The sequence below is a fragment of the Sebastes umbrosus genome, chromosome 5 (genome assembly GCF_015220745.1).
Source record: "Sebastes umbrosus isolate fSebUmb1 chromosome 5, fSebUmb1.pri, whole genome shotgun sequence".
Taxonomy (NCBI): Eukaryota; Metazoa; Chordata; class Actinopteri; order Perciformes; family Sebastidae; genus Sebastes; species Sebastes umbrosus.
In genome coordinates, this window is record NC_051273.1 from 30077841 (window position 1) to 30091965 (window position 14125).

Below are 14125 nucleotides of genomic sequence, written 5' to 3' on the forward strand. Positions count from 1 at the left end.
GGATGTTGCGTGCACTGTAGTTTTTCTACCTCTGTATAAAAACAGAAGCAGCAACATTTCCTCAAACACAGCAGGACTGAGGCAGGTTGAACCGACACAGAGAGTGAGTGCGTGTCTGCAGCTGGAGCCATGGCACTCAGGTGGATCATACTGTTCTTTGGCCTGGGACTAGTAAGTGGAAGCCTTTACATTTTTGTGAAATATTAACATATTGTATATCTCCAGTGCCAAACAATAACATTGTTTGTCACAAAGTTGAGTTGCTACCCAGAATGTCACTTCATTCTTTAGTAAATCATGTCATCAATTTTCCTCTATTGATTGATTAATATATTTTCTAATGTAATTTCTAGGCTGCTGCTAAGCTAACAGGTGATACGGGTGAGTCACATATTATGATGTTTCGCATGTCAATTACTGTGAAAAGGTAGACAAAAACAAAAAAGTACAAGATTTAGGTTGGGGTTAGATTACACTCAAGACAAAGTGAGAAGATTTAAAATACCTTGCCATCCTGTACACTTATGATCTTTTGGCAGTGAATTCATGATCCTTACATTTTACATGGTTGCTTACACAGTATCCCCACTGCACCCTTCATATACTGTACATTCAGCTCAACAGAGAAAGTTCTAATTTCCTACTTCTCACTTTGAGATATTTTAGTGTACTACTTTCTACTTCTTAGTAAAATATGATCAAGTGAGAAGTAGGAAATTAGAACTACTTCTCACTTGAACATATTTTAGTGTACTGAGGTGTCAGCAAATTGAATACCTGAAATAAATCTGTGGGGACTCTCACTCAGAACAAGTTGGAAGTCCATTTCAAATCTGAAAATAGTTAGGAGGCAAAATTTAAATGTAAGAATAAATAAGCTTTAAAATATATGTGAAATGTTTTACAGTTAACACATTTAGGTTCTGGGGCAGGGCTCAATGCTAATACCAGTACAATAATAATTATGTTACTAAGATCATAATCCCATTTTTGAGCAGCAATTTATTGATTCTACATCTACAGAAACCGATGTTGACGAAGGCCATGACTGGGACATCTTAGACATCAATGAAGGTTTGTGAACAAACTGTTTTTGTTTTGCTTTGTTGGATAATATGTCTATATCTTATATCTTTTTCATCAACCAATACAATTTTCCTTTTTCAGCGGCTGGACTGGACCTGCTGGAGGGAGATATCGAAGAGGATGAAGTAAGCTGCTTCAGTAATCTGCATATTCGGGCCTATTTGATTATGCCATTATATTTGTGTCAAAATTCTGGGCACGATGGGACATTTTGAGCACAGAAAAAGATTTTTTGCACACACATACATTACATTTTTACTTCCCTAGTCAACAATGAAACCTACCTACCTGCTCTGTTTATTCGATATAAATATAATGTACCATTGGTACCGACCATGTCATACTAGCTTGTCGCAAATGAGGTTAAATAACGCTCCAAACTTACGCAAAATACTGGCGAGGAAAAACTGGCATGGCCATTTTTAAAGGGATCCCTTGACCTCTGACCTCAAGATATGTGAATGAAAATAGGTTCTATGGGTACCCACGAGTCTCCTCTTTACAGACATGCCCACTTTATGATAATCACATGCAGTTTGGGGCAAGTCATAGTCAAGTCAGCACACTGACACACTGACAGCTGTTGTTGCCTGTTGGGCTGCAGTTTGCCATGTTATGATTTGAGCATATTATTTATGCTAAATGCAGTACCTGTGAGGGTTTCTAGACAATATTTGTCATTGTTTTGTGTTGTTAATTGATTTCCAATAATAAATATATACATATATTTGCATAAAGTAGCATATTTGCCCACTCCCATGTTATTAAGAGTATTAAATACTTGACAAATCTGCCTTTATGGTACATTTTGAACAGATTAATCGTGATTAACTATGGACAATCATGCGATTAATCACAATTAAATATTTTAATCTATTGACAGCCCTAGTTAAAAGTAAAAAAAAAAAATAGTATAGTACGTCAAAAAAAGATAGATATACAGTATATATATATATATATATATATATATATATATATTTATATACAAACAAAAATATAAAAAAACATACACAAAACTGATGTTTCCTCAAATTAAATTATCATTTGCGTGTTAATTATTTCTCCCTTATATATATCTAATTTATATCTTTATCTTATTTATATATATGCAAAATAGTTGGTGCTCAAAATGTCCCATTAAGCATTAAGACACAAATATGATTTCATATTTGAGCAGTGTGTGAAGGAACTAAAGCTGTGCGATTTGAACAGTATTAATGCGATGATAGTCATAAGACTTAATCTTCTTCACAGATGTAACTGTACAATGATATCTGCTCACCAACATGAATTTAAATAATTAAAATGATGCCTATGTAGAGATGTTAAAAGTAGGAACAGTTTAATAGAAATAAAAGCTTACAGATGGTGAAGTCTTCTATTAGGACAGAATACCCTCATTGTCTTGAAGGACATGAATTTGCATGGCAATCAAGGAAAGCTTACAATTTAAAAAGAGAAGGTTTCAGTTTTATCATTTACTTAAATAAATCTGTTCAAGTTTTTTTATCCATTTCTAATTGTATACTTGTTGTTTTCTTCATTCCCATCAGACATTCAGCAGAAACTCCATTATAGGAGACAAGTACCGCTGGCCAACAACCATTCCCTACTACCTAGAGGACAGTCTAGGTAAGAAACTCACATTCACAGTACCTAACGTATTAATATGGATATGCACCACATTGAGATGCTTTTTTATGTGTTTCTTTGTCTTACACTATGTAACGTGTAGAAATGAATGCAAAGGGAGTGATCCTGAAGGCATTTGACCAGTACAAACTGAAGACCTGCATTGACTTCACACCATGGAAAGGAGAGAAGAACTACATCTCTGTGTATAAAGGGAGCGGGTGAGCGCTGCATTTAGTTCATCTTAACTGTACTGTTGAACAAAACTATGTCAGTGCTTATTACGTGCCTGCTGGTTGAATATGTCCTGGCACATGAAGCCACAAGACAAAACACTGCATCCTTAACAAACGTTTATGACTACATTTAATGTGAATGAGGTCGCTTGTAGTGACAAACCCACAGAGAGTTATCACTCGACTCTGCAGTTCCCCTCAGCTCTACAGAACCTTTTAGCACCTTTTAGCTTATTGTTTTGGTTTCACGGCACACAACTTAAGCTGTTTTCAGTGAAAAAGCAAACACAGGGCTTTCATCCAGGAGACCGCTGATCATTTACCCCAATGAAAGTGCAGTATTATTTCCAGTATAATGTGCTATTAGTTAAGGTTTATGCACAAATGTCAATCTCCTGATACCGAGGCTGGTTCTGTGCTAAAGCCGGGAGAGCTACTTGTCATTCTCTGAAGGCCGGCCTTCTCTCCGGGGCTTAAAAGACCATTTAGTGAAAAGTGCATCTCGCTCTCTCCATAGGTGCTCCTCGCCTGTAGGCAACCAGCATGTCGGGAAGCAGCGGCTGTCCATTGGTAGAAACTGTGATCGTCTAGGAACCGTTGAGCATGAGTTCCTGCACGCTCTGGGCTTCTGGCACGAGCAGTCCAGAGCTGACCGCGATGATTACGTCGACATCATGTGGGATCGCATTGAACCTGGTAACATTGATTTATAACGCCTTGAATTACAGTTCAAAACTTGTTTTAAATAAGCGACAAACTGTACAGAAACTATTATTTCTCCTCATACTATCTGAATCCACTTTCAAAAACAAAGGGACATATTCTTCCTGATATTCTTTTTATGCCTTCCTCAGGTAAAGACCACAACTTCAGAAAATACAACGACACAGTGTCCAGCGCTCTGGGCGTTCCCTATGACTACGGCTCTGTAATGCACTACAGCAAGACGTCCTTCAACATCGGCTCCGATCCCACCATCGTCACCAAGATCCCCCACTTCATGGATGTGATCGGTCAGAGGATGGGGTTCAGCGCCAGTGACCTCGCCAAGCTCAACCGTCTCTACAACTGCAGTGAGTAATCTCAAGCGGTCATTCTGCCCAGCAAACAATAAATGAGACATAAAACCTGCACTTTGAGTGTTTGAACAGTCAACAAACTAAATCACCTCATAAAATAGGAATGATTTTTGTCCCATAATAACCTAGCAGATTTACAGGAAAGGTCAGAGTTTATCTGGCATAAGATGATGCTAATATACACTCACCGGCCACTTTATTAGGTACAAGGTGTACCTAATAAAGTGGCCTGTGCTAGTACCGGGTGGTCTTCTGCTGCTGTAGCCCATCTGCTTCAAGGTTCGACGTGTTGTGCGTTCAGAGATGGTATTCTGAACACCTTGGTTGTAACGAGTGGTTATTTGAGTTACTGTTGCCTTTCTATCATCTCGAACCACTCTGCCCATTCTCCTCTGACCTCTGACATCACAACAAGGCATTTTCGTCCACACAACTGCCGCTCACTGGATATTTTCTCTTTTTCAGACCATTCTCTGTAAACCCTAGAGATGGTTGTGCGTGAAAATCCCAGTAGATCAGCAGTTTTTTAAATACTCAGACCAGCCCATCTGGCACCAACAACCATGCCACGTTCAAAGTCATTTAAATCCCCTTCCCTCCCCATTCTGATGCTCGGTTTGAACTTCAGCAAGTCGTCTTCACCACCTCTAGATGCCTAAATGCAATGAGTTGCTGCCATGTGATTGGCTGATTAGCTATTTGTGTTAACAAGCAATTGAACAGGTGTGCCTAATAAAGTGGCCGGTGAGTGTATATTGATAATCTTGGGCAATAATCTATAATTTATCAGCCCTTAATAATACCGGGGGATGCCACAAATGTCTTATCATGCAGCCATATATCGATGTCATATCGATATCTTGTTCCTTTTATTACTCCTCTCATGGATGGCAAATAAAAGCTGGATATGTGATAACATATTTAACCAAAGGTGTCCTGATTAAAAACTCTTACATAAGAAGTTTCCATCAAATAATTGTTGCGACTGGTGCGCTAATGAGAATGTACATTCATAGTCTGGCATCCACTACTGCCTTTTATAGACCTATTTCTCTTCTGAATATCAATTTTGGCTAAAATACTTGATAAAACCCTAGAGCCTATTTTACCTTTAGTCATGGCACCTGATCAAACGGTGTGGGGACAGTCTAGAAACAACACAAGGAGATTATTAGGTCTAATAGAATATTCTAAAAAAATCAGGATTTACAGTAGATTGATCATCGGTTGTCGCAGAGAAAGCTTTTGACTATGTTGAATGGTGCTGTTAATTTGAAGTGCTCAACCATTTTCAGCTTGGAAACACTTTTGTAAACTGGTATAACTTTACTGTACTTTACTTAAAGTCATTTCAACAAATTTAAGTGGAATATGACTTGGCTCTCGTTATTTAGGCTGCGGTTGCGTGGTTTCTTACATTCTGTTAGAATGTATAGAAGTGGCGATGTATCTATATATATTATCTATGCAAAAATACACAGTTTATTAGCATTCCAGGATTATGACAGGAATGGTAAAGAAAGTTCCAATCCTAGAGATAAAAGTCTCAACTCACTGTGCTAATGTATCTTGATGACATTGTTACTGTTTTCTCTCCACAGCCACGTCTTCTAACTTTGTGGACAGCTGTGACTTTGAGTTGGAGAACATCTGTGGGATGATTCAGGGTCCTGGCAACGCAAAGTGGGAACAACGTAGTTCTGTGAGCGGAGGGCCTCAGACTGACTTCTCCAACATGGGAAAATGCAAAGGTGACTGTCAATGAAAACAAAGACATGTTACGGTTCATGTTATGTTCAAAGTCCAGGACTTTCCTTTTTATATCTACTGACTGACTGCAGTCCCAATTTGGCATCTTGGGTTTGAACATTTTTATTTATTTATGACACACTGGAAAATGCAGATAAAGTAATCTAATATTTTATAAATACACATCTGTGCTGTTATCCAGTGAGCAATTATTAAAGAAAGCTAATCACTGTATCATCTTATAGCCTCATATATAGCTGGCCTTGGTGTTAAGTGTCTGAAGACATTTTAAAAACAAAGGTGTCTCGAGTGATTTATAACATAACCTGTACAAAGTACAGGCTGGTAGTAAAAACACAGATAAATACCTTTTTATTAGTGATTTATTAGCTACAATTTAGAGTGTGTTTCTTTCATTAGTTTTATAAAAAGCTGAAACATAATTCTGGGATTCAAAATTGCACTACAGTGTCATGGATGTCTCTGCTGAGGGTAGAAAAACTGTTCAGGAAATGTACTCTAAGTCCAGGCAGTACGACCTGGAGGAGATTTTAAAGTTCTCTATATGATATCCAGAGCATTAATACAGTATACATATTATGTAAGGGATAATGTACAGGTCATTGTTGTGGAATAAACCCTGACAGGGTGATGCAGAGGGGTGGTTTATTTCACAACAATGACCTGCTCGCTGTAAATTATCCTGCTATAAATAACAGACTGTAGAACGCCGTGATTGACCAATCAGAATTGAGTATCCAACAAAGCCGTGTAATAAACATATGTAATATATGTAAAGATATAGGCGTAGTTGAGTAATTTCTACCTGAACAGAGAATGAATTTGCTCTCCCTCTGTGTGTGTTGTAATCCGAGTTTTTCTGTGCTTTGTTGACAAAGCCGGGCCGGCCGCACATGCTTTTAGTGCATGTTAGTGCATGTAAGCGTGCACCACTTGCTAGCTCACAGCCGCTGCTCTGCACTGCTCTCATACGGCGGTTACAGCTGATAACGCCATCCCGGCCGACGGCATCGCCACGGAAGCGTAGCACTCAATCTACGGTTCCCTCCCAGGTTAACACTGTTAGCTCTGTTCCTGTTGTTTTCACTATTAGCACCTTTAACTGCTAGTCGCCAGCTCAGCCATCGCCATGTTGAGAGCCGTGCGGATTGATCCCAATCTCATATTAAGCACCTTTAAGCATACTTAATTGAAAACGATGTAGAAGGGTCTCGAATATGGTACCATAAAATGTAATATGAGGTCATACATTACCCACTGTTGTCCCCTCCTGCCCTCAGGAACAGGCTACTTCATGCACTTCAGGACAGCCTCCACTAAACCCGGTGAAAACGCATTCCTGGAGAGTCGTTGGCTTTACCCCAAACCTGGAGCCCAGTGTCTGCAGTTCTTCCTCTATAACACCGGGGCAGATGATGATGTCCTCAATATCTGGGTGCGAGAGTATGACGAGGCCAACCCCAGCGGTAAACTGAAGCTCTTCAAGAGTATTTCAGGTAACACATGAAATAATACATATTGTATGATATACAGTATGGTATAGTTATAATTAAAGCCCAACAAAAAACATATGTTGTGTAACCAGAATAATTTGAAAGAAGCTGAAATCGAATCAAAAACTCAAATATTTCACATACGACCTCAACCATAGTAATAAATTAGTGATTCATAGTGTAATATTAATGTCTATTCTATCTGTTCTCTTTACAGGAGGCGTTATGGGCTCCTGGGAACTGCACAACATCAATCTGAATGTGACAAAGAAGGCCCGTTTGGTTTTTGAGGGCGTGAGGGGAAAGAACCCATCGAAGGGAGGTCTCTCTCTGGACGACATTAACCTGTCATCCACAAAGTGTCCTCAGCACATCTGGCACATCCGCAACATCACCCGCCTGCTGGCCACCACACCAGCAGGAGAGAAACTGTACAGCCCTCGCTTTCTGTCTCCAGCAGGTTACTCCTTCCAGGTAAATGCTGTTTAAAGAGGATCTATTATGCTTATTTTCAGGTGCATATTGGTATTTTAGGTTTCTACTAGAACGTGTTTACATGCTTTAATGTTCAAAATCGCTTTATTTTTCTCATACTGACTGTGCACCTCTTATCACTTGACAAGATTGGTCAATCAAACCTAACTTTTCGGACTTTTCGGCAAAATGTGTTACTTGGTGACATCACCACGTTACAAAAGAAAAGGCGGGACTTCAAGCAAGGCGTTTCAGGCAGTTCAGGAGCAGTGTTTCTGTGGGAGAGAGAAACTCCCTTTGGCGTGGGCTTTGGGCTTTGTAACTTTGCAGACCTTTTACATGGACAAAAAACTATATAACACAATGAAGGAAAGGGAAAAAGCACAAAAGCATAATAGGTCCTCTTTAAATATTTGATTCTCTCAATCTTGATGAAATCCAAAGCTTGACACACATGTTGTGCGTAGTTGTGGTTGCTATAAGCTAAATATGGAGAAATGCTGTTCTGAGGAGGCGTTAAGTGAATGGTCAATTGACATACTGTATGTTACCACCATATGCTGGCACAGTACTTTAACGTTACTTCATACTGCTCTGTGATCTCTAGGTCGGTGTGTACCTAAATGGAAAAAGCGACCGTCCAGGATACATGGCCACCTACTTCTACCTGACCTCAGGCCCCAACGACCACAGACTCAAGTGGCCGTGTCCGTGGCAGCAGGCAACTATGGCCCTAATGGATCAGCAGTCTGACATCAGACAGCAAATGAACATGCACCGAATGTTCACCACTGACCCCGACAAGAAGTCCTCTGACGGTAAGAGAAGGGTGGATAACTCGTAGTTTAGCCACTCATTCTCTTCTTTATACAATGAATTGTTGTCAAACGGAGAATGACAGTTCACCTGTTTGTCCCAGGCACTGAGTACTACTGGGACGATCCCAGGAAGGTGGGCTCTAAAGTGACTGCGTCTGATGGCAGCTATTACTATCGAGGTCCAGGCACTGGAACCAGTAGCTTCCTCACCCACAACAGACTAAAGAGCAGAAACTTCATCAAAGGAGACGATGCCTTCTTCCTCTTCAGCATGGAAGGTGTGGAAGTCATACTTTATACTGTATATTTAGGATCATCCTGTCTCTGAAAGGTCACGGTTGTTGTCTACTTGTCCTCAGATATATCCAATCTGCTGGTACCTCAGCCCCTACCCTACTCTGCAGTCCACGCTGACCCCAGTCTGATGAAGGCTGCAGACCAAGGTGCTCCGCAGGAAGCTAATAACTTCACGCTGGTCATAGCTGTAGCAGGGTCTGTGGCAGCAGCCATGTTGGTGGTTACGGTGCTCATCGTAGGGAATGCCTTGAGGAGGAGGAGGAGACACCAGGAGAGCGACAAGGCGGTGATCATACAGGACATGCCTGGATTCATGGAAGTGAGGGTTAAACAATAGCACTCATTCATCATAGCATGAATTTACCATGCCTCATTTGTGCCAACGCATCTAAATGTACTAAATATATATGTCTATTTCGTTACAGGAGCAGCCGATCAAAGATTTACCATGATGTCCCGATAAAAGGAAAACATCAGCATTTATCAGAAGAGAGAGCGCATTACTAAATTATCTGTTTAATCAGACTGTCACCTGACTCCTTTTCATGTATAATTTGAATTTGTATGTTAGAAATAAAATCTCTGACCGCATGCATGCTCAAACCATTTGTTCCCTTCTTCATTACCAGTCAGGGAGTGACTGATTTACAGTATTATGGTTACTTTTCAAGACCTCAACCATGTAATTGTAAACTGTGAGGGTACTTAGGCATAATCTGACCCGCCAGATGATTTGTTACACAGAACCATTTGAGAAGCTGTCGTCGGAAACTGTTTGGAAAAGGGCAGACACTTTCAAAAAATACTTGGCAGGTGATTGGATGAACCATCTGTCAATCAAACTCTTGCCGAAATCAGTCAGGAGAGGAGCGAAAACATCTCGACATTTTTGTAAATAAAAAAAACAAAAGTCTGATGTAGATTTTAAATGAACGGAAAAACTGCTGCTAAGAATAAAACCTTTGATTTGAACATGCTTTCTCTTACTACTGTATTATCTATTTGAGTATAGTGAAATAAACTGTCTACCTTATAGACATCTCAAATATAAATATAAATGGCCTAAAAAAGAAGAAATATATTGTTCTGTCAATCAATCAGTCACTTATTGAGCCAAAAACATCAGACAATCATCAGTTTAAGTCAATCATCATTTTTATTATGAGATACTCAGAGACAACAGCAGGAGTGCCATGATTCACTCTCAACTGGAAGGCTATAAAGCATGGACTAACTCACATAGTTTCGTACATGATGTGTCTTGCATACAGAGACCTTCTCACATTGTGCTTCTTTTAAGCAGAAGTTTAGAGACAGAAAGTAATAATCATTTGTTTTCAGTCCAGTTTGACCTGTGGGACATTTCACGAATTAGGACTACTCACTGAGGATGGATTATTTGGGGATAGAAATGAACGTGAACTCTTTATATTTTCATTTTTCATTGAGAAAAAAATCATTATAATTCATATAGCCAAATCAATCATCCCACTTCTTCAAATATCCCACTGTTCTCTGGAACATCATCTAGTGTCAAAATCTTTTACACAATATTCAACAAACTACCTCTCAACCAAAAAAAAGCAACAATGGTCATGAGGATTGTCCTTTGATACTTAAAAACAGATATTAAACTCAAGACATGACAGTTTTGAGGTGTTCAGACTCAAAATGATGATACCTGTGCAAGTTCTTCCTCCTGATCAAATCATTTTGGTTTTGGTCGTCTGACAGTTTGGTCAGGATTTGGTACATCTTGGCCAGTCATTCCCAAAGACTGGGTCGGAACCATAGGCTGTATATAAAGATGGACGACATGACAGCTCCCCAAAAGTGAAGCCAACACATCTCGATCGCCCCCTGGTGGCTGGCTGCAGTATAGGTCATAAATCCCACCCCCTCCATGTTAGTGGATGCGACATGAACCAAACTAAAAAGTCAAAGTACACATCAAATCAATTTTTCCCAAAGATGGTTTCTGTCATTTTAGGTAGTTCTTATCACGCTGATGTATGTTCAAGTGTTAATTTTTCTGATAAGTTTGGTTTTAATTAGTTATTTAATGCTACAAAAAGGGGGTGAGACAGCTGCTCTGAGTGAAGTAGTCACGCAGCCGGAGACTCGGGAATTGTACGAGAGAGATGTAACTTTAACTTTCCATAACCGTCACGAGTCTGAGTGATAGAACATGTGTCAATTTGATCAGAAATCTAGTTATAGATATATTATGGTTAGTTGTTGCGTCTTTCTAGCCAAACAGCTACCGTGATGCTAACGTAGCAGCTAGGTGGCTCATGCTAGCAAGCTGCGGCCCGTGCTCAGCTCGTGATTGGCTCATGCGGGTGTGTGGGTGGGACCTCGATACAGATGGTCTTGCCCCCTACTGCGCAGAATCTGGCTCCAAATGACGTCAAAATCTCAAGATAGCAGCTCCCGTATCCGGGATATTTCGGCTTCACTTTTGTACAGTGGGAGAAAGCGGAGACGCGTCGTCCATCTATATAAACAGTCTATGGTCGGGACCCACAGGTGGGTCGCAGGAGATTTTATTAGGGTCGCCAAATAAATTTGCAGAATTCCTTCCATAGTCTTTTATTGAACATTAGTATCTGCAGTACGCATTTGAGCCACATGAGGGAGCCTGGATGTTCATATTGTTTTGATATTTGTAGCCTATTTATAACATTGAATATGAAAGACTGCGTACATTCTGTCTGTTTTACTGATGAGAGGAAAAAAAACAAGAGCATGTCAACTCCGCCAAAATGCATTTATTTGGTCTCATTTATAAAGTATTTAACATGTGTATATGTTTTCAATAACACGTGCATAAAATTAAGTTATGATTTATCAAACGTAAATCTCTTCAACATGGCTGGTTTACCTTTTCATGATAATATAAGGTGAGTAAAAATGGTCAGGAACTTCTCGCAATTTATACATTAGATAACGCCCATTGTGAATTGGGTTGCAATTGTTTGTCGTTTTGAAAAAGTGGTTCCCCAGAAAAAAAGGTTTGGGACACACTCATCTAGGCCCTCAGAGCTTGTGCATTTTGACATTTATTCCCAAACTTGATTAGCCAATAGCAATAAGGTCAGATTTGGGTTTAAATCATCGTTCTTAGTTATTCAGGTTGGGGCTCATGGGACCCATTATTTATGAAAATGTATTCAATATTCAAACGTGACAAAGACATTTAAAGCTGCATTAACTCATGATTTACATTAACAATGGATCAAAGAACAATGTGTAATGCGGAAGGGGTCAATCGTAGAGCCAAACCCACGGAGAATTATTACCCAACTCTGCATTTCTTTTTTGTCCATTTTGGACATTTGTTTTGGTTTTCTGGGGCACAAAATCAATCAACTAATGCAGCTTTAAATCAGAATAAGAAAAAATAAATGATGTCGGTTATTCACACAAAATCACAGTTCTTTTCTACAAGTAAACACTTTATCAATATGTATCACATTAACTGCAAGGACGGCTAAAAAAAAATGAAAGTAAATTTGAAGGTATAACAACAACATGTAGTGGTGTGATTGTTCTCATTCACCTACAGTTGAAAATGTACTCTCTGTGACTTGAAAGCACTCTTAATTAAACCTTGAGCGGAAGGTTTTGTGTCAAGCTCCGTTGAGCAGAATGAAGCAGTTTCTTTATATTTTCTGAACACCACTGTACTTCATCTTTAATCTTCTGTGCTGTAAAGATTAGCCTTAAATAATGTGTGCTTTGTTAATAGGAATGGATAATATAGACATCACAGTATAAGTCGCTGGCTGCACTCTTGCATGTGCACTTACTCTTACTCACATTGTCCTTGTGATTTCAAAATTGAGATTGCAAGCAAACCGGCATACAGCTATAACACTACACACACTGATGGAAGAAAATAGTCTGACACACAATGTTACATATTGGTCTCAGACAGACATACCACGCACACAGGTAGACAGCTCTTGTAACTTATAAACGCTGCCTCCAAAGACTATAATAACATTTTACTGCTACCTCTACACGTGCACACACACACACACACACACACACACACACACACGCGCACACACACACACACACACACACTGTCCAAGTTATCTAGACACACACTAATGCACAAATGTTCTGAGAACTTATCAAAGTCAGGTGCCATGAAATTAAAGCAAAACCCTGAATCTCTGTCAGTGCACAAAGGAGCCACGCTGAGCAGCAAAGACAAAAAGAAGAAAGAAAAATGTCTTCATAGATGAAAATGGAAGATAAAGCAACTTAAAGCTGCACTTTATGCAGTCATTGGCAGACCCAAATGGCAGTGAGAACTGAGAAGTATGTGTTTGAAATGTTAAGACTTAAAAACCAAGAAATCATGTAATCAAGTGTCAACGAAAATTCAACTACTACTTTTCACTGCATTTGCAGAAGCCTGTTTGGGTTTTTGCCGTTGGGTTTCAGAGTCCGCGCACAAAACCAGAATTGAACTCAAACCGATGGGAAGACAGGAAGAAATACAAAATAAATAAATAAGGCAGGAAGAAAACGGAGCCAAGCATGTAGGCAGGCAAACAGAGCAAGAAACTTCATGCATGCTCACTAAATCCTTACAGGACAGAGGCCTCTGTCTGTCCTGGGTTTGACTTGAAGCCAGTGCAGGTAAAGGTAGAGCAGCTTCAAACCATTCTCAACTCTACAGTATTCAGTAATAACTGATAGGTCTGTAACGATACGTGTATTCCTAACCAAACCCTTTCGGTACAGGACATTCGGTTCGGTATGCAACATCCTTTCAGTGCACCCTGTGACCCAAACAGCTGTTTCTGTCTACTACTCGCACAATCGCCACAGAAATTCTGGAGCGTGAGTTTTACCCCAGAAAGTTTTGTCAGCGCACCAGCTGTTCTCTATCAGCTGTAGCATGCTAGCTGACTAAGCCCGGTTAGCCGGGTCAAGCTCAATGAACAACGATTTGTGTGAAACTGTATGACACCACTACCCACACAACAAGTACTACAACACTCTCGGATGCTGCTCTGAGCAGGACTAATGCCACTACGCACTAAAACAATGCATGGGCCACTTTTCACACAGAAACGGGCATTTATAAAAACAATAATGTGCCAGGCAGGGGGCCTCAATACAGACTATATAATATATATTAATCAATTATTACTTTATATTAATATAATCAGCTGGAGTGTGATATCAAAAAAGTTCAACATCAACAATGGAGTTTGAGC

General features: G+C 39.7%; 1 protein-coding gene across 1 annotated transcript; it reads left to right on the forward strand.

The window, feature by feature from the left end:
* The first annotated feature begins 35 nt into the window (after positions 1–35).
* On the forward strand, positions 36–9484 carry LOC119487882 (meprin A subunit beta-like). The gene is made up of 15 exons (XM_037768945.1): positions 36–171; positions 354–381; positions 1024–1074; positions 1168–1211; positions 2640–2718; positions 2822–2939; positions 3472–3650; positions 3809–4027; positions 5635–5784; positions 7084–7299; positions 7514–7770; positions 8378–8588; positions 8690–8866; positions 8948–9204; positions 9311–9484. The coding sequence occupies exons 1-15, from the start codon at positions 130–132 to the stop codon at positions 9335–9337; spliced, it is 2055 nt and encodes a 684-aa protein (XP_037624873.1). The 5' UTR covers positions 36–129; the 3' UTR covers positions 9338–9484.
* The last annotated feature ends 4641 nt before the right edge of the window (positions 9485–14125 follow it).